Here is a 19,645-nt window from a genome sequence, read left to right on the forward strand (position 1 = left end):
CGCGCCGCCCACCCCCGCCACCCCCGCCACCCCCACCGCCCCCGCCACCGCCGCAAGCAGCACGCCGGACCAGCCGGACGGCCAGGGGGAGGCTGGAGGGACTTCCCTGCCGCTGATGCAGGTGAGTGAAAGGACTGGTGTTTCGCGACACGTCGCACAGCGGCTTCACTGACATGAAACATCTGCTCTGGCGGCCGGTCGAGAATATTTTGGCCGTTCCCAGCCAGCCGGGGCGATGAGCCTGTCCTGTCGCACCGCGTGGAGGGGCACTGCCGGCACTGCCGGTGCAGGAGAGGGGACAGGGAAAGGGGCGGGGAACCGGCCGGCAGCCAGCGCCTCGGCCCCCACGGCCCGCGCCGCCTGGTGCCGACGCGCCGACGCGGGCCGCTCCGTGTAAGGCAGCGTGCTGGAGGTGGAGGTCCACCGAGGTCCACGACGTGAAACGTGAGCGCGATGGGCTAGTGCTCTGCCGACTCCAGCCCGTGCAGAGGGTCCGTGCTGTCGGCGACAGCTTCGAGGAAGGGCGGCAGGAGCATCGCTGACAGTGACAGGCTGAGCCGAGGCAGCCGAGCGATTCCCAAGAATCGTTTCGCTCTATCTCCGTCGCGCTTCTCGTGGGGCGTGCCGTGGGGGTTGCGAGAGAGACAGAGCAAAGAAAGGCTCTTCGGGGTCGCTGGGCAGGAGACAGGCGGTACCGGCAGGCGCTCGGCAGGAGGTAGGTCTGGCCAACTTCGCCGCGCACCTTTTCATCAAACCCACGCTAATAATAGGATGCACGAAGCCGAAGCGCGAAGCAACCGCTCCACTGCTCGTTGCTCGTCTGCTCGTCCGTCTCGTCCGCCGGCCTCCCCAGCCCGACTCGCACAGAGGCGCGACATGTGGAGTGTCCGTCTGTGTGTGTGCGTGTGTCGTGCCAAGGGGCGCGACGATGTCTGTAACGGCTCCACCTTTGCCACGGCGCGAGGCGCGAGGCGCGTGGCGACACCGCCCTGACCACATCCAGGTCCTTCCCTTGACGTCCTCGTCGACGGCCGGCTGCCCTGCTGCCCCGCTGGCCTGTTGGCCTGCTGGCCCAGGACTCCCTCTATGGACAGCGTCTCCTCTGCGTGGGCGATTGCATGGCGATCGGGCCGGGGCGGGCCGGGCCAGCAGAGTGATTCCGAACATGAACGTCGCTTTGGTCGCTCTGTCACCGTCGCGCTCGCTCCCATAAGGACTCTCCGTATCTGTGCGAGAGAGACGGAGCAACTGTGCGGGATCAGTCTGCTGACGGGACGGGCCTTGTGGCGCCTTGTGGGCAGGCCGAGGCGCCGAGGCAGAGCGAGCTGGGAAATGCTCAAATCCGACCGCTCAGCATCCGTTGTTTAGCGAAAGACGTAAAGGAGTACGCGCTAAACTGGTTACGTACACTAAAAGTGTGTATAAAACTCGCGGCCGCTTGGCCGAGCCGGGCCTACGGTGTGTAAACAGGTGGCTGGTTGCCGACCAAGAAGCCGAAAGTCTCTGCCTCACGTTTCTGTCACCTCATCGCACCCGCGGCTCCGGCGCTCATCGCATCAGCCCGAAAATCGAAAACAACATGTACCGTTGCGTTCTCTGGTTTGCCTTCGCCTCTGGCCCTCTGGCCGTGGCGCCTCGCCTTGCAGTGCCAGGGCAGTGCAGTGCTGCGGAGCGCCGCGCCACGCCCCTGCAAGGCACGCCCCTGCAAGGCATACCCGGCCTGGCGGACGTGCCGGCCTGCATGCCGTGACTGCCGTGACGGACCGTGACACGGTGACACGAGCTTGCGTAACGTGACGTGTTGTTGACGCGCAACGCGCGCAACGATGTGACGACGCGCCCGGGGCGGCCCGGGGGGCTCTCCACGTAGAACGGCGCGGCGCGGTGGCGTCGTGACTTTGAATTTATCAAGGGCCTCGGCGCACTGGCGCGCACTGGATGCCGAACAGTCGATCCATCTCGCTCGCACTCCTGGGGCGTCGCGGGGCGTCGCGCTCGGCGGCACGGGTGCGAGAGAGGCCGAGCGACGGCGCGCTGCTCGGAATCGCCCCGCCGGGGCCACTCTACTACGCCTCCCTCACTCAGCTGGCGCGCGCACGCTGCGCACGCACGCCAAAAGTGGGGGAGCGGGGAAGGGGCCGTGGTGATAATAGACCGCGCTCACTGCCACGCGTGGCCAAGGGCGCGAGCGCGGGAAATGAGAAGGTCCGTCTCTGAGGAAGAGAGGGGGGGAGCAGGATGTGGGAAAGAGGGAGGGGTGTTGTTGTCGGCAAGGGTTGTTATTCCTTCCCTTTTCATTATCCTGGCTGGTGTGACGTGCGAGGCCGAACCACAAGCCCCCGCTGTGTGTGCGCGTGTGTGTGTGTGACATGGTTCAGTTCGCGTACACGGCCCTTCCATTCCACTCGCATATCGGGCCGACGTGGTGCTGTGCTGCGCGCGGTGCGCTAACTAGGCCCGTCTGGTTGGCCGCGACGGCAGGAGCTCGCCGCGGACAGATCCGCCGGCCAGGACGCCGTCGCGCTGGCCGCCAAGCACGGCGCCCGCACCGCCCGCCCTTTCTGGTTTAATTACGGCATTACAGGCCTTTCGCACGTGACAACGTTGCATAAAGGACGCGGTGCCCAAGCAGTGCCCAAGTCGATCGGCTTGGCAACGTGGTTATCGGGCGGCAAGGCGGCCACGCCACCGTCAGCCGGCCGATTCAGAAGAGTCGTTTCGTCGCTCTGTCTCTGTCGCACTCATGTGGCTCTCCGTAAGGGTGCGATAGAGGCAGATCCTCTGAATCACTCGGCCGGCCGGCAGGCTGCAGGCAAGATGCCATCGGCCACTCGGCCAGCCGCCCAGCCGCCGCCAACGGGCCAACGGCGACTAAATTTACCCCCGTGTCCCTCCCCTCCCGACGCGCCCCAACCCCAGCCACAGCCACAGCCCTGCCCCGGCGCTGGGCAAGCATGGCAAGCATCCAGACTCGCGACCGCCCGGCGCGCCAACTCGCCGGCGCGGGCTTATGTGAAGCAGTGGACTGAGTCCGACTGATTCCGAAACAACGTTTGTGTCTCTCTCGCACCTATACGCAACGGCCCCTGAGTGCGAGAGAGACAGAGAGGAGAGCTCTCTTCGGCCCGACCAGTTCGACGGGGACGCCTGCGCCTCCCGCCGCCGCCGCGCCACGCCCACCCCCGCGTGAACCCTGGCACACTGGCAACCGCGGCGCAATCGTCGGCCCCGCGGCCACCTTGATGAGGGCCAGCACGGCCAGCACGGTGCTGCAGGAGGCTGGGGACGACTGCACACCGCCTGCATGCGCTGCAGTGCGTGCGCGCCGCGCGTCCCTGGCAGCGCGCCAGCCTCCGCCGTGAAGGCCCAGAGCGCGGATACGCGGACGCGCGCGGAGCCGCGCGAGTGTCGATGGCTTTCTTTTGTTAACGGCGAGGCGACTTCCCGTCGAGGCGAGGCGCGGCCCAGCGGCCCGCCGGCACAGCGGGGCATTTGGGCAACACTGCGAATGCAAATAAAGAGGCGCATGTGGTGGACGGTGACGGCCTGCCCTGGCGGGCCCCGCGGGTCGGGGCACGGCCAGGCACGGCCAGGCACGGCCAGGCAGGCCAGGCTCGACGTGCGCTGTGTGGTCACCGTCACCGCGCCCCCGCCCCCTTCACCTGGCGGGCCGGCGGGCGCCTGGCGTGGCGGGGCACCGTTCGGTACTTCGGCACTAGGAACCACGGCGATGGGGTTCTGGTCCGGCACGCCGGGCACGCCGGGCATGCCCACCAAACCGCGGCACTGATACCGCGCGGCCCATGACCGCGGCGTCGTGCTGCTCGCTCCACGTGGCCGAGGCCGCAAGGCCCCGAATCGCGGACCGGTTCCAAGCAGCGAGCAGCCCAAGTGCGTCCTGCCCGTGGTCCTGTTTTGCCCTGTTTGGCCGGCCGGTCCGCCGCCCCCGCCGGAAGGCCCTTGTCCGAGGCAATCGGGACATGCGTTGGCGCCCCGCCCCGTGCCCCGCCGTCCCGCCGCGGCCTGCCGTCAGTCGCATCATTGTCTTTCGGTGCGTCCTGTGGCACCGCCGCCGCACCGCGGCCTGGGAGATGTGCGCACCAGTACAATGTGGCGACGCGGGGACGCGGCTCGCTTCTGCGGCAGGGCGAGCAGGGCCTTCCCCGGCCGCCGGCCGCCGCCTGGTAACAGCGCAGTGCCGCCTCGCGCCCGCGCCTCGCGGAAGCAAGGCGGGCAAGGCGGGCAAAGGGAGTCGGAGTCGAGAGGGGAGAGCGGAATCTACAAACGCATCCTGCCAGCCGGGCGGGGCGCGCACTGCTCGGCCCGAAACACACTGGGCCCACCAGGCCGACGCACTTTTCGTCTCGTTTTCGGCTGCGCGCGGCCTGGCGCGGCCTGCACGCTGGTCCCGAATCGTATCGCCCTGTCTCTCTCGCACTGAGGGGCTGTCGAGCTAGAGAGAGACAGAGCGGCACAACAGAGTCTACATCGTTTGTCCGTCCGACGTTTGTCCGTCCTGCCAAATTTGTCCGGCCCGCCCTTCGCTTAAATTCGCAGCCCGGCGTTTGTCGCCCACGTTTGTCCGCCACGCGTTCCTGTCCGTCGACGTTTGTCCGGGTGAGTCTGCGCAGGTCATTTCAGGAAAGAGGGTGGGGAGAGAAAGAGTCCACGACGTCAGTGACAGATTAGTCGTCAGGATGGACCAAGGGGAAACGCCCGCTGGGTTGACCCACCTCCGGGCAGGCGGTGGAAAGGAGCCGTCCGTGTCAGCCCACCAAAGTGGGGTGCGAGCGTCTTTGTGCCCCCTCCCTGGGGCCCCCGGCATTTGGGCCGGCCCCTGAATCCAGGTTCCCCTGTGGAGTCCTTGGCGTGTCCTCAGGCCAAATGCTTTTGCCCTGCAGTGCAGGGCCGCGCGCAGGGCGGGAGCCCGCGCGACAGTGTCGCGGCAGGGGAAGCGCGAGATGTCGCGGAGGCGAAGCGCGCAGCGTGGGCAGGGGAGCGCGCAGGGGTTTGCGTGGGGAAGCGCTGATGTCGCGGAAGCCCAAGCGCGACAGATCGCGGCAGCCCAAGCGCGACGTGTAGGGCAGCCCGCGCACAGTGTCGCGGCAGGGAAACGCCACTGTAGCAATGCGGCAGCCCAAGCGCACTTTGCGGCAGCCGCGCGACAGTGTCGCGACGAATGCGCGACGGTGTCGCGGCAGCGTGAAGCGCGACGCTGAGCGGCAGCCCGAGCGCGACATTCGCGGCGCCACGCCGACATGTCGCGGCAGCACAAGCGAGACAGTGCGCGGCAAGGGCGCGACGGTGTCCGGCGGCAGCCCAAGCGCGACTGTGTCGCGGCAGCCCAAGCGCGACAGTGTCGCGGCAGGGGAAGCGCGACGGTGTCGCGGCAGGTGAAGCGCGACGGTGTCGCGGCAGCCCAAGCGCGACAGTGTCGCGGCAGCCCAAGCGCGACGGTGTCGCGGCAGCTCAAGCGCGACAGTGTCGCGGCAGATCAAGCGCGACAGTGTCGCGGCAGCCCAAGCGCGACAGTGTCGCGGCAGGTGAACCGCGACAGTGTCGCGGCAGGGGAAGCGCGACGGTGTCGCGGCAGGTGAAGCGCGACGATGTCGCGGCAGCCCAAGCGCGACAGTGTCGCGGCAGATCAAGCGCGACAGTGTCGCGGCAGATCAAGCGCGACAGTGTCGCGGCAGGTGAACCGCGACAGTGTCGCGGCAGGGGAAGCGCGACGGTGTCGCGGCAGCCCAAGCGCGACAGTGTCGCGGCAGCCCAAGCGCGACAGTGTCGCGGCAGCCCAAGCGCGACGGTGTCGCGGCAGCCCAAGCGCGACAGTGTCGCGGCAGATCAAGCGCGACAGTGTCGCGGCAGGTGAACCGCGACAGTGTCGCGGCAGGAAAAGCGCGACGATGTCGCGGCAGCCCAAGCGCGACAGTGTCGCGGCAGATCAAGCGCGACAGTGTCGCGGCAGCCCAAGCGCGACAGTGTCGCGGCAGGAGAACCGCGACAGTGTCGCGGCAGGGGAAGCGCGACGGTGTCGCGGCAGGTGAAGCGCGACGATGTCGCGGCAGCCCAAGCGCGACAGTGTCGCGGCAGATCAAGCGCGACAGTGTCGCGGCAGCCCAAGCGCGACAGTGTCGCGGCAGGTGAACCGCGACAGTGTCGCGGCAGGGGAAGCGCGACGGTGTCGCGGCAGCCCAAGCGCGACAGTGTCGCGGCAGATCAAGCGCGACAGTGTCGCGGCAGCCCAAGCGCGACAGTGTCGCGGCAGCACAAGCGAGACAGTGTCGCGGCAGCCCAAGCGCGACAGTGTCGCGGCAGATCAAGCGCGACAGTGTCGCGGCAGCCCAAGCGCGACAGTGTCGCGGCAGGTGAACCGCGACAGTGTCGCGGCAGGGGAAGCGCGACGGTGTCGCGGCAGGTGAAGCGCGACGATGTCGCGGCAGCCCAAGCGCGACAGTGTCGCGGCAGATCAAGCGCGACAGTGTCGCGGCAGCCCAAGCGTGACAGTGTCGCGGCAGGTGAACCGCGACAGTGTCGCGGCAGGGGAAGCGCGACGGTGTCGCGGCAGGTGAAGCGCGACGATGTCGCGGCAGCCCAAGCGCGACAGTGTCGCGGCAGATCAAGCGCGACAGTGTCGCGGCAGATCAAGCGCGACAGTGTCGCGGCCTGTGAACCGCGACAGTGTCGCGGCAGGGGAAGCGCGACGGTGTCGCGGCAGCCCAAGCGCGACAGTGTCGCGGCAGGAGATCCGCGACAGTGTCGCGGAAGGGGAAGCGCGACAGTGTCGCGGCAGTTCAAGCGCGACAGTGTCGCGGCAGCCCAAGCGCGACAGTGTCGCGGCAGGGGAAGCGCGACGGTGTCGCGGCAGGTGAAGCGCGACGATGTCGCGGCAGCCCAAGCGCGACAGTGTCGCGGCAAGCCAAGCGCGACAGTGTCGCGGCAGGTGAACCGCGACAGTGTCGCGGTAGGGGAAGCGCGACAGTGTCGCGACAGCCCAAGCGCGACAGTGTCGCGGCAGGGGAAGCGCGACAGTGTCGCGACAGCCCAAGCGCGACAGTGTCGCGGCAGGGGAAGCGCGACAGTGTCGCGGCAGCCCAAGCGCGACAGTGCAGTCGCCCTGCACTGCAGCACCCAGCTCGCTCGGCCTGAGGACCACGCCAAGGACCTCCACAGCGGGAACCTGGAAGTTCTGGTGGCCGGCCCAAATGCCGGGGGCCCCATCGGCTGCCAGGGGGCATCAAAGACGCTCCTGGGACAGGCTCCTTTCCGGACCCGCCCGCCTCGGAGGTAGGCAACCCAGCGTGGCCGCTTCCCCTTCGTCCATCCCGACGACTAATCTGTCACTGACGTCGTGGAATATTTATACTCTCCCCTCCCTCTTTCCTGAAATGAGATCGGACAAACGTCAGTCGGACAAACGTCGGGCGGACAAACGTCGGGCGGACAAACGTCGGGCGGACAAACGTCGGGCGGACAAACGTCGGGCGGACAAACGTCGGTCGGACAAAAATTTAAGTGAAGGGGAGGGCGGACAAATTTCGGCAGGACGGACAAACGTCGGACGGACAAACGATGTACACCGGCACAACACTGTGCAAAACAGCTGGCCGTGGGGCTGGCGAAACCTTGTGCCACTGACGGCCGACGGCGGGGCGTTGGCATCGCAAGCCGAGGCCTTCGGAGTGGCACCGGTCCAGGTCCACGCTGTCCAGGTCTTCCTCGTCCAGGCCGTCGGGGTGGCAGTCCAGCAGCAGGTGCACGCGGTGGCGAAGGTGGGGTCAGCGACGCCGGCGGCCACCTCCCGGTGACCGCTGGCCTGCTGGGGTCAAATTCCAAGAGGCCCGTGCTGGTGACTGACTTCCTCATCCGCCAATAGTGTAAAGTGGTCGTCGGCGAAGGCGAAACCGGAGTGCCTGCTGCTTCCGCCCTTCTCTTTCCCCCGTCCCTCTTCCCCCTTCCTTCTTCCCCGCCCCTTTTGTTTGATAAGCGCGTGGATCGTCGCAGCCCGGCCATACATCACTGCCAAAATTTGTTTATCAGCCCTTACGCGGTGGGCCGTGCCCGGCGCGCCTGGCCGCCCGGCCGTGGCGGGCCGCGAGTCGCAGCGGTGCCAACCTTTGGGCGCGTGGGTTGGGCCGCGCGGTTTGGCGGTTTGGCCGTGTGGGCCTTGGTGTGGGCCGTGCCCTGGCCGTGCCGCCGTGCCGCCGTGGCGTGACTCGATAAGGGCCTCCCGCGTCACTGCAGCGCGCAGCGCTCGGCTACGCCACTGTCAAAGACAATGCCGGCCGGTTCTGTCTCTCTCGCACTCGCGGTGCGTTCCGGAGGGCTGAGACGAACTCGACCGGTGCCTGCGCGCAGCCCTTGCTGTCACCCATTTGCTAGAAGGTGGTGCCCGAGGCCTTCACGGCGACGACCGTGCATGGCGGTGGCGGTGGCGCCGGTGGCGGCCGGTGGCGGCCGGTGGCAGCCGATGGCGTCACATCGCCGGCCTGCACGTTTAACGAGTGTGCGATTAAGACGCAACGACGTCGGCGTCGTGTCGACTCCCGAAACCGTCATGTGACCAGGCCCGGCTCATGCCCGGCTCATGCCCGGCCCGGGCATGGACGCCCAGGAAGGCGTGGGGCGGGGACGTGATAGGCAAGTCGCGGGAAGGAACTGATGATGCTGTCTGTGTCTTACGTCTTCCCTCGCCCCCTCGCCGGATAAGTTACATCGACGTGATAACGGGTGTTTTGCCACACTGACAGTAGTAGTTCTGTCTCCCTCCCTCTCATCCGGCTTTACGCTGGAGTGCGAGAGAGACTAGCAGTGTGCTTCTCGGAATGAGCCAGCAGGGCGACGCGGGCCGCGCGGGCGGCGGACTGCTTCCCCATTCACGAATCGAATCCACAAGGCGCGTACAGGTTTGGTCTGTTCTTCGCCTTCATAGTGCGCCTCACCCCGTGGACCGGGCCTTTGGGTTGGTGTGCTGTGCTCCCCGTTAAAACCTGCCGCGCAACTAAAAACTTAACAAATTTGAATAGTTTTGAAACTGTTTGTTGCTCGACGCGCTCAACAGGTGTGCGTGTGGGGCTCCATCCCGTGAGGGGGCCCCTCGGGGGGCTCTGCTCTTCCACTTCGCTGCTGCCTGCGTCCCGGGGCCACGCCATGCCACGCCATGCCATGCCGAGGCGATAGGGTGGCGACGCGCTCGCCTCGGCTGCCCCCGATTCTTTGTGCCTTCCCCCTCCCCCTCCCCCTTTCCCCGCGCCAATCACAACCAGGTCATTAGCCAAATTTCGGGCGGACGGACGGACTGGCATGGCGGAGAGATAACAGAGGCGAGGCGGTGGAGGGGGGGGGGGGCAACAGCACTACACTGTCGCTGGGTACACTGCCGCACTGCCCGACTGCCCCGCGGACCGTTTGGGAACTCGTTTGGTTTGCCACCCCGGCGGGTCTGGCGGGCCCCTGCCGCCTGCACCCCCTCGGGGCTGCACGCCTCCTTCTTGTCACTTGAACAGGGCTGCCGCCGCCGTCGCTCCGTCTCTCTCGCACGACCGACGGGCCGCGCCGCGAGTGCGACAGAGACAGAGGCCTGCGGGCGGGAAGTGGTGTTGTCGCGACAACGCCTGCTGCCCAAACACTCGGCGATAGGCGAGGACGAGGAGGACGACGCGCAGAAGGAGGGGCGGCAATTGCACTGCAATCTGCACCTGTTCGCGCCTCGCGCCAAATCATCCTGAACGTTATCACCCGGCCCCTTCTTCAAATGCGCTCTTTGCTTGGGTTCTCCTCGAGGTGCCCCCCTTCTCACGAGCTTCTTGTACAGAAGGCGCGGCAGGTCCGCGCCATCGTTTGCTTTTCGAGTGGAGGCCCGCTGGTGGGCCGGGCCATTGCTGCAGTTTTCAGCCTGTCCACTGCCGTCGCTGTCTCTCTCGCACTCGTGGGGCGCGCCGTTGAGGTGCGAGAGAGACAGACTGTCCGTGGTGTCCTCATGGCGATCGCGTCGCGCTGTCGCCATGCCGGCTAACTGTTCCTGGGTCGCGCGCGGTCGCAGTCGCCCCCGCGTCTTCGGCACCGACGCCCCGCCTTGCCACGCGGTGAAAGCAGTGGCGTGCCGAGCCCTTTCCAATCCGGTCGGTCCTTCCCAACTCGATGACGTCAGAGGTGGGAGGACCCGAGCGGCGCCACCCGCACCTCTCAGCGTGCTGCTAGCGCCCACGCGGTGGACCACCTTTCCACAAAAAATTCAATAAAACGAAAGGATGGAACAAGCAAAACTAAAAAAATAACAGCTGAGCTCGTTTAAACCAACGACTCACGCACTGACCAAGAGAGCTCGCCGGCTGAGACCTTTTCTTATCGAGTGCATTCCGACGACTGCCTCCGATCGCTTCAGCTCCGGCTTCCCTTGTGCGTGTGTGTGTGTGTGTGTGTGTGTGTGTGGTGTGTGCGCGCGCGTGTGTTGAGTGGAACACTCTTACTTTCCGAGGCGTGCCACTGCGTGCGTACGTGCAGGCGTGCCGCACACGTCATCGTGCGTGCGACATTTTTTTCGTCAGTTGCCAAAGGTGTGGCAGGCAGGGAGTGGCACGCCGTCACCGCGAGGTCGTTCCGAAGCTGCATCATGCCGGAGCCGGCGCCGCCGACTCCAGCTGGGGGATAAGACAGCGCCCAAATCATTTGGCGCAGACACTCCGGACGCGCCGCTGGACACATCCAGTCTGTCGACCCCTTCCGATTTGCATGCGGTGCATGCCAGCCAGCCTTGACTCCCCTGTTCCTATTTTCGAACGATAGGGCCTATCCACCCTGCAGTGGCCGCTGCGACTACCGAGCGCGCCGTGCTAGTCCCGGACAGTGCTTCGTCGCTCTGTCTCTGTCGCACCCCGCGGGGGCGCCCCATGTGTGCGAGAGAGAAGGGCCTGGCGCTCCAGGCGAAACTAAGTGGGAGGTACCTGCCAGTACCTGGCCGCCGCCCCGCCGCCCCGCCCTTTGGCTGTCACTGATAGTGGCGTCCTCGGCGTGCCTCGGGTCCTTGGTCCTGCCGGGGAGGGGGGAAGGGTTGGCTGGCTGCCTCCAGGGCGGCACGCACGCGGAAAGGCACGGAGGCCCGGCAAGCGTAGCAAGCGTGCGCTTGCTAAACAGTCGCTCTGTCTCTCTCGCACCTTTCCAACGCTCCATGAGTCAGTTCAAGTGAGAGAGAAAAAAAGAGGGAATAACCAGGCGTGCAGGCCGCAGGCTGACTCCGAAACAGCGCTTTCGTCGCTCTGTCTCTCTCGCACTGACGGGCCGTCCCGTAGGAGCGCGAGAGAGACAGAGCTACGTTCGGAAGCAGCCCGCTGCTTGTCGCTAATGGCGTTGTTTGGGTGGCAGAGGCAGCACCGCCACTCCACGACACTGCGATAGCCCCGAGCCAAATCCCTGTTCGGCTTTCGGCGAAACGCGGCGAAACGGGTGGAAAATGGAAATGGAGGCAAAGCAAGGCGAAGCGCGAGGCCGCGAGGCCCGATTCCGCCGAGTGTCTGTGTCGGTCGGTACGACAGACTCATCTCGAAGGGTCGCCGCGCCTCGCCCCGCCACCACGCCACGCCGTGCCACACGCCGGCAGGCGCGCAGTACTTACCACGGCGCGGCGCTCCGCAGCTGGCAGGTGGTCCCAGTGTCGAATCTGCACGCGGAGGTTTAGGTTTATCTCGACGTCGCGGTGTCGAGGTGGCGTCGACGGCTTGCGCAAATATGAGCGATGACAGGCCGGGTTTCGGTGGCGCCTATGTGCGCCGCGCGGTTCACGGTTCACGCAGCGAGGCCGATTCCGAACGGTGCTTCCGTCGCTCCGTCTCTCTCGCCCTCGTGGGGAGCGGCGTAAGGGTGCGAGAGAGACAGAGCGAAGGGGCCCTGTTCGGAGTCTTGCCGCTATCGGCTTTGGATGAGCCGGTGAGCCCCGGGAATCACGCCGCATTCCACCCTCGGCACCGCCTAGCAGTGTGGGCACAGCGCGGACGCAGCGCAGCGCTGTGTAGCGGCTGCCACGGGGAAGGGGGTGGAGTTGTGGGAAGTACGTAGCACCCTACTACAGCGATTCGGGAAACCAGACCAGATTCAAAATTGCATTTACACTGTCGCGGAGAGGGCGAGGGCTCGTCGATCTTGATGTGCCGATCAGAATCTTGTCTCTGTGTTTCGTCCTGTCCGTGTTCGTTGTTTGTTTGTCGTTGTCTCACGGGCCGTGTCGGTTATTTCGAGCCATTATGGTGGTCGCAGAGAGGGCGGAGGCGGATCGTCTTCGCGAAGTGCCCCAAAAAGAGAGGAAGAAGAAAGAAGACGGAGAGAGTAAAGAGCAGCAGCCCGAGTTGCCGGCATGTGTTGCGGGGGGCGGAGCGGGGGGCGGAGCGGGGGGCGTAGTTGGTGTGACAGTAGCGCTAGAGTAGCGCTAGCGCCGCGCTGGTGTGGCCGGCATGGCGGCGGAGTTCTGGCGTCGGCCGACAGAGCGCAGCACTGCGTCCGTGGCGGCCTGGCGGACGGCTCGGCCGCCGAGACGGAGATAACCTGTTTCGCCTGCTGGCCTGCTGGCCGGTGCTAAAGCGTGCTAAAGGTTCAGCCTAGAGGCCTGAAGGTGTAAGGAGCAGGCACGGCGATGCCTGGCGATGCCCGGCCCCGCAAGCCTCGCCGACGCGCCGCGGGTTGTGACCTTTACCTCGCTATCTCTAGACTCTTCGTGGCTCCATTGAACCGTCGAAGAAAGTGCGACTGCACTGATTGTTCCGAGATGACTGTCCGCCCGCTCTCTACAAAATGCTGCGTTGACGCTGCTGTTTAGGACCGGTGCTCTGACTGAGACAGGTTTAAGAGCAACGGAGGAAGCGATGGGTTGCCAAAAAAAAATCGACAGAGCAGCACTGTAATGAATCGATGAAACCGAGCTCGACAGCGGGTGAAAGCTCTTTCCTTTCGGCTTTCGGCTTTCGGTCGCAAGGCGCCCCACCGGGCCCACCGGGTGCATCAGCCCAATCCCGCCTCGCCTTCAATCTGCCAGGCTCAATCGGGTCACACGTCGCACACCACACGCACCCTCACTGGAGTCACTGGAGCACGCGTGCGTGTACACTGGGCACCGATCCCACTGGAGCACCTTCGCGTGGCTCTGCCGCAGGCTCGTTGCAAAACTTTCCTCGACCGTCTGACTCAATGGCGAGTTTGGGACCGCGGTGGCGTGGCGTGGCGCGGCGTGGCCCGGCGAGGGGCCTTCGATAGGTTGACCGGCAGGGCAGAGCGGGGCTAGCGGGTAATGCGGAGCGCGCTGTAATGGTTACCCGATACATTACGCAGTGTCTGACTTTGTGTGTGTTTGTGCGCCAGCGCCCTTCATTAGGCGCGCCGAGCGCAGGAAAAGGGAAAAGAGAAAAGGGCAAGGACGAGCAGCTCAAGGGAAAAGGGACGCGGCGAGGCAGGCGAGGCAGGCAAGGGCGTACGCCGCGGCGGTCACGTCGCCCCGCTTGCCCTACCGCGTCCTTGAGGTTCTTGTTGTTCCAGAAGGGATTTCTTTGCCGGCCCGGCTTGGCCCGGCCCGGCCTGGCCCTCCCCCCGAGGCGTGACTCCTGGATCCCTTCCAGAACTTTATGACTGAATCACGCTGCCCCGCCCTGCCACGCCACTGTCAGGCAGTCTTGCAGTGTGGGCCGCGTCCAGGTTGTCGTTGTGTCGCAGAGCCGTTGCGAACCGCATGCTGCGCTCCGACTCTCCCGCACTCCTACGGAACGCCCCATGTGCGAGGGAGACAGAGCGATGAAAGCACTGCAGGTCCATTACGCCCTGTCGCCGTCCGTCCCTATCAACCGCCATCAAGGGAAGGAGGTCGCCAAGCAGTGCGGGTGCGTCGCGGCGTCGCGGCGTCGCGCTGCTGGCCTGGACTCCTGGACTCAGACTCCTGGACGAGCTTTCGGTTCATTTCAAACTTCAAACCACCTCGCTCGCCCGGATAGAGTGTAGTATGGAAAATTGTGTGTGATTTTGTGTGCGCGGAGAGGAGGTGTACCCCTGGAGTCACTGGTCTCGCCGCGGGGCTCAAGGTGAGTCGTCGCTCGCCTTGGTGGAGCGGCCTGGAGCGGCCTGGAGCGGCCTGGAGCGGCGCGCTGCGCCCGATCACAAATTCCAGTCACTGCACGCCGCGCCGCCTTCGCGCACGCTATGTCGCTCGAACAAAGAAACGCCCGTCTTCCGCCGGCGGCGAGAATCGAACCCGCAGCCCGCTCCGCGCCGGCCGGTTCCGAACAGTGCTTTCGTCGCGCTGTCTCTCTCGCACTCACGAGGCGTTGCGCTTGGGTGCGAGGGAGACAGTGTCGAGCGGAGGGGCTCGGCGGGTGGTGTAACACGCACCCTTAACCCAAATAAACAGGCCAGGCCTGCGGGTGGGAGGGTCAGGGCCAGGGTCGCGAGGCGGGCAGAGGCGAGGCGGCGGCCAAGTCAAAACACGCGCCGATGCAGGCGGGTCCAAAATCCGCAAGTCCGAAGCACGCGGCTGCGACGTGACACACAAAGAAAATCAAAATGCGGCTAATTCGAAAAGAGGGAAGACGGTGCCGCTGTGTGTCTGGGTCGGGGACGTCTGTGCCTCTACCCTGGTCACGTCGCTCTGTCTCTCTCGCCCGAGCTCTCGCCCTTGCGGGGCGTCCCGCTGCGCGAGAGAGACAGAGCGAGCTCGAGGGCGGCGGCGCGGACGGTCGCATTGGACCGCTGCCACGGCTTGCCACGGCTTTGCGGCGCGGGATCGTGTCTAAGTTTACTGAGGAACCCCCATGCTCTTCCACCGGGCGCGCCGCGGTCGCGCACGTGTAGACTGCACTCCCACGCCTCTCCTCCCCCCTCCCCCTCCCAGCGGCCGCCCTGACCTGCACACTGCGTCTGGCTGGGGCGTGGCCGTCGGCCGAGGGCAAACAACACGGCCAGGATCAGTTCCGCCCGGAAACGAGCACGAGCGGTGCGACGCGGCGCGGCGGCCCCTGAAGCCTCATTGGGGCGGCTGGCATGTGGGCCTGCCGCCTGCAGACTCGTTCCGAGAGTCATCTCTCTCGCACCTATACGGAACGTCCATGCCATGTCTGCGAGAGAGACAGAGCGACGGCTCTCGGAATGAGTCTGCTGCCTGCCCACACCATGGCGCGCCAGGCCCGCGACCTTGGGGCGCGGCGGGGCAAGACGCACCAAACTGAACCCGTTTCAGAGATCGGAATGGAGCCGCCCGGGGCCCCGCCGGCACCGGCCGCTCCGTCCCGGTAATCTGGCGGTGACGCGGTGGCGGGCTCGTCGCACGGCGCCATGGGGTGCGGCGCCGCGTCGATACCCCGCGCATGGGTGACACGGGGTATCACCGGATAGCGTCAGTTGTTCCACCACGACTGATAGCGAGTATTTGGTATTCAACGCGCCTTGGCTTGAGCAACCGCATGTGGCGGCTTGAGAGCCTCCTGGCGGGGCCTCTGCAGGCTGTCTCTCTCGCACTCATGGGGTGTCCCTCTAGCTCCCGCTAGGTGCGCGGGAGACAGGGGCGCCAGAACGCGTTGTTGTTCGGAATGAGCCTGCTGGCCCTGCTGGCCCTGCTGGTACGCTGTTTACTCGAGTGGCACTGTGTCGTCTGGGTGCACCGAGTGCGCCGCAGCGTCGCAGCGTCGCTACGAAGCGTCGCTTTGCACCTTGCAGCCCAATCCAGGCCATTGCAGCCCGCATGGCCGCGCGGCCGCACGGCCACCTACAGAAACTGGATGCCCTCTGCCGTCATCGCTGGAGGAGTGAGTGGGTCGTTTTCCTTTTCCTTTCGCTTTCGTTGTCCCTCTCTTTTCGGACTGAGAGTGAACGGCGTGAACGGAGTCAAGGAACGAATGCGAATGCGACAACGTGTCATTACGTCTTTACTTTGCGGCACGCACGACGCGGCCACGCGGCGACGCCACGCGAAGGAGGTCGCGGTGACTACCCATTCGCGATCGCCGAGGGAGTGGTCGTTGTCGCGCTCGACCGTGCAGGAGGTGGTCGCGGTCGTAACCCAGCTCGATCGCGGCGGAGGCGTAAGGTCCATCATGCCGTATGCTAAACCGTTCCGCTAGGCTGCGCCGTGACTGCGCGCTGGGGACTGATTCCGAGAGTACTTTTCGTCGCTCTGTCTCTCTCGCACTCGGGGGACGCCCCGTACAGGTGCGAGGCAGACAGCGACGAACACGACTCTCGGAATCAGTCTGCTGGGGGATCGGCCACGCCACAGCCATTGCTTTTCATTTGCTCTATAATAAGCCGCGCACTGGCAGCGTGGCAGCGCAGCGCCGGTTATTTATGTCCCGAAACTTGTTGTTTCCGTCTCGCTGGTGGGAAGTAGACGCCTTAACGGCACCCGGTACCATCTCCACATCCGGCGGGTATGACGCGGTCCGGTCCGGTCCGGCCCGGCCGAGGTTGAGGCAGGTAACGGAGAGCGGTCGACAGGGACATTGTTACGTGGGGCTGGCTGGCCGCCGGGCCTGCTCGGGCTGCTCCAGGGCCACGGCCAAGGCCCCCGCCGTCCCCTCCACGCTCCGAGCCGGGCGGATTTGGCAACCCAATTCTTCATTCTCGCACCTCTCTTTTGTTGCAGGTGAGCCCCGTGACACCCGACACCGCGGACGGCGGAGGTCGGCGTCGTCGTCGGCGTCCTGCTCTCCCAAGTGAAAAGGCAAAGGCCGCTGTCGCGCTTCCGCGGCGGCACGCTTCTTCCCAACAGTCTCTGTCTCTCTCGCACCTGTTCGGGACGCCCCATCAGTGCGAGAGAGACAGCGACGAAAGCGGCCGCTGTTTTGAATGAACCCGCGCGATGCGCTGGAGGCTGGGGAGCACCGGTCCGCCGTTCGCATGAGCATGAGCCAGCCGTTTCCAGATAGACTTGCCGACCTGTTATCTCCGCCAGCGCGGCAGCGGAAAGGTTTCAATGCCGCGGTCAAGTCTGGCCGGGCCTGCAGCGCCTTAAGCGGCTCGCAGTGTCTCCACGGAAATAGTTCGGCGATCACGGGCCGCGCTGACGCACTGCAGTGCACTGCTCACGCATCGGGCACCGAGGGGCACCGAGGGGCACCGAGAGAAACGACCCGCCGGGACGATCTCGGCGTGAACCGCGCCGCCGGAGCCCCTGTCGCTGTGCGGCTCCGCCGGCACAACGTGTCACCCTAGTAAGGACGGCCATGTCTCGTTTTGCGGTGCAGGCGAGCATGTGTCGGGCCCGAAACGGCATACGATCAAGTGTGGTCTAGCCCGTAATGGTAATGGTAATCGGGGTGGGCCTGCCCGTCAGACTGGGGTGCGTTGCGGGACTGCCTACCCTGCCTCCGTCAGGCGCTCTGATGAGAACAGCTCACTTTGAGATTTTTAGCGGTGCTTCCCCGACGAGGGAGGCGGGGTTTCGTGGCTCCGTCTCTCTCGCGCTCATACGGCGTCCCGCACAGGTGCGAGAGAGACAGGGCGCTGTTCGGCGGCTGCGGCCCCGCGTCCGTGTTTTCGGTACGCGGTGCGCGCCATGCGGGACTGCGGGACAAGGCTAGCGGCCGGCCCGCCTCCTGGCACCGCCACTGCTTTCGTCGCTCTGTCTCTCTCGCACTCGTGTGGCGTCGCGTTGAGGTGTGAGAGAGACAGACAGGGCGACGAAGCCGTGTTCGACATCGGCCTGCAGCGGCACGCGCCGAGCGGCGGCAGTAGCGCACCGACTCCGACATCAAGGTTCTTTTTCTGGACTAATCTCGTCAAACAATCCACCGCTGGGCGCCGAAAAGCAAAAACGCATCGACCGTCGCGTCGTTCGGCACAGCTACTTGTGAAGGCGGTGGTTATCCATGGTCCAATTTTTGAGTTATCGATAAGTATCCATGCAGCACTTAAAGTGTCAGCCATCTTATTTTTTTCGGCAGGGTGCAAGGTCAATTACTGTGTAGGCAGTGTAGCCAAGGTCACTTTGTTTTCCCCAGTGACCCCGACAAGTCACTGGGACAGTGACAAGTCCCTAGCTTCGGACTCACGTTTGCAGTGTGTGCGTGCCGGGCCCGCTACAGTGTAGCCTACACTTGGTGTTGCTGTTTCGGCTCGGCGCGATGTTCCCGCTGATTCGGCACGCATCGCGCGGCGTCGCGGGGCGCGGCGCGCCAAACCGGCCGCGGCGCCTCACGGCCGCCTCATCTGCCTCCACAAAACAATCGCCGATCTGGGCGCCATTGCCACACATTGGCCACACAAACACGGCGCTCGTCGTAATTGGGCATTGGACTCGTGTCCGCCCCGTCCCGCACTCTGGGTGTGGTGTGGCGGCTAAAAATAGCCGCCGGGGCACTGTGGCAAAAAGCTACGGAAAATTCTGTAAACAGCTTGTGGCAATTCTCCGTAGCCCCCTTATCAATATTCTCCGTAGGCTCTTACAGTATTTTCCGTAGGACCGCACAGTTTCTCCGTGGGCTTACAGTGATCTCCGTAGGACTACACAGTCTTCAGGTCCTACGAAGACTGTGGACTTACAGAGAATACTGTACGCCCTACGGAGAATACTGTAGAGCCTACGGAGTTGAGGCTACGGAGAACCTGGCAAAATACAGATTTTCCGTACCTTTTTGCCACAGTGGGATGCGTCGAGGTGTCTGCCAGAGGTTTCCAGGTTTCCGCGTGTCATTTCGCTTCACTCTCGGACACGTCTCTCCCGGCCTCGGCGTGCGTGTCTGCGTGTCGTCGCGGGTTCGTTGCGTATTTAGGCCCGGGTCGAACGGACTGCCAGTTCGCCGAGCTGTCTCAACTTTAATTAACCATTACCACTCGGCGGTGGATGGGCAATCAACTTACCAAAAAATAAAATGATAAAATGTTGCTCATCCTGGGGCGTCTTTGTGCTCCCGGAGCTCTTGGACGGACGGACAGATAGACGGAGAGACAGACAGACAGACAGGTGTGTGGCTCGGCGCGGACCTCGCATGCGCTGGGCATCCTTTCACTCTCCACTTGCAGCGGGCCCCGCCCCGCCCCGCCCCGCCCCGCACCGAGCCCCTTAGCGCACGCGAGGCGCACGCAACATGTGGGCGAGCAGCCGGATTCGCGTCTGTGTGTGTGCGTGTGGACTCGCGTGAGCGTGTGTGCTTGAGTGAGTGTCTGTGTGTGTGTCTGTCTATCTGTCTGTGTGTCTGTGCGCGAACAGGATATTTTGTTGAAAACCCCGGCCCCGCCGCCCCTCCGCCGCGCCCCTCCGCGGCCCCGGTCCGGTGCGGTGGTCACGTCTGGGTCCCGCTAGCTGCGCGCCGTGGCGGCGTGGCGGCGCGCGGCTCAAGGACGTTGCTTGTTACCGCTCCGGTATGGCGCCTCTCTCTTTTATATTTTGTGCCTTTTTTCGTTTTATCTGGCATCGCGCGTAGTCAGTCCGTAGTATCGCCCGTCGATCTGGCTGTGCGGGCAGTGCGCTGCGAGTTTCAAGAGAAGATCGCGGGGTGGTTTGGTTTGCCTTTGCTTCTCGCAGACTAATTTGGATGGCCGCGCGTTGTTCCCCGCCCGGACCGTGTGCCCCTCGACTCGCCTAGCGTGGTGTTTCTGCTCGGCTAGCGCACTTCGCACTCGCTTCGCACTTCTCGCCGCTGCATTCCTCGCGTCTCCTCACTGCGGCTTGCGGCTCGGCTGG

General features: G+C 65.1%; 1 protein-coding gene across 1 annotated transcript in view; it reads left to right on the plus strand.

Moving 5' to 3' along the window:
* The first annotated feature begins 21 nt into the window (after positions 1-21).
* LOC117654515 (terminal nucleotidyltransferase 5C) overlaps positions 22-19,645 on the plus strand; it is a 39,564-nt gene continuing 19,940 nt past the window's right edge. The window contains exon 1 of the mRNA XM_034401188.1: positions 22-121. Coding sequence (XP_034257079.1) covers positions 116-121 — 6 coding nt within the window. The 5' untranslated portion in view covers positions 22-115. The remainder of the gene's footprint in view (positions 122-19,645) is intronic.

Source organism: Thrips palmi, unplaced genomic scaffold, assembly GCF_012932325.1.
Source record: "Thrips palmi isolate BJ-2018 unplaced genomic scaffold, TpBJ-2018v1 HiC_scaffold_10, whole genome shotgun sequence".
NCBI lineage: Eukaryota > Metazoa > Arthropoda > Insecta > Thysanoptera > Thripidae > Thrips > Thrips palmi.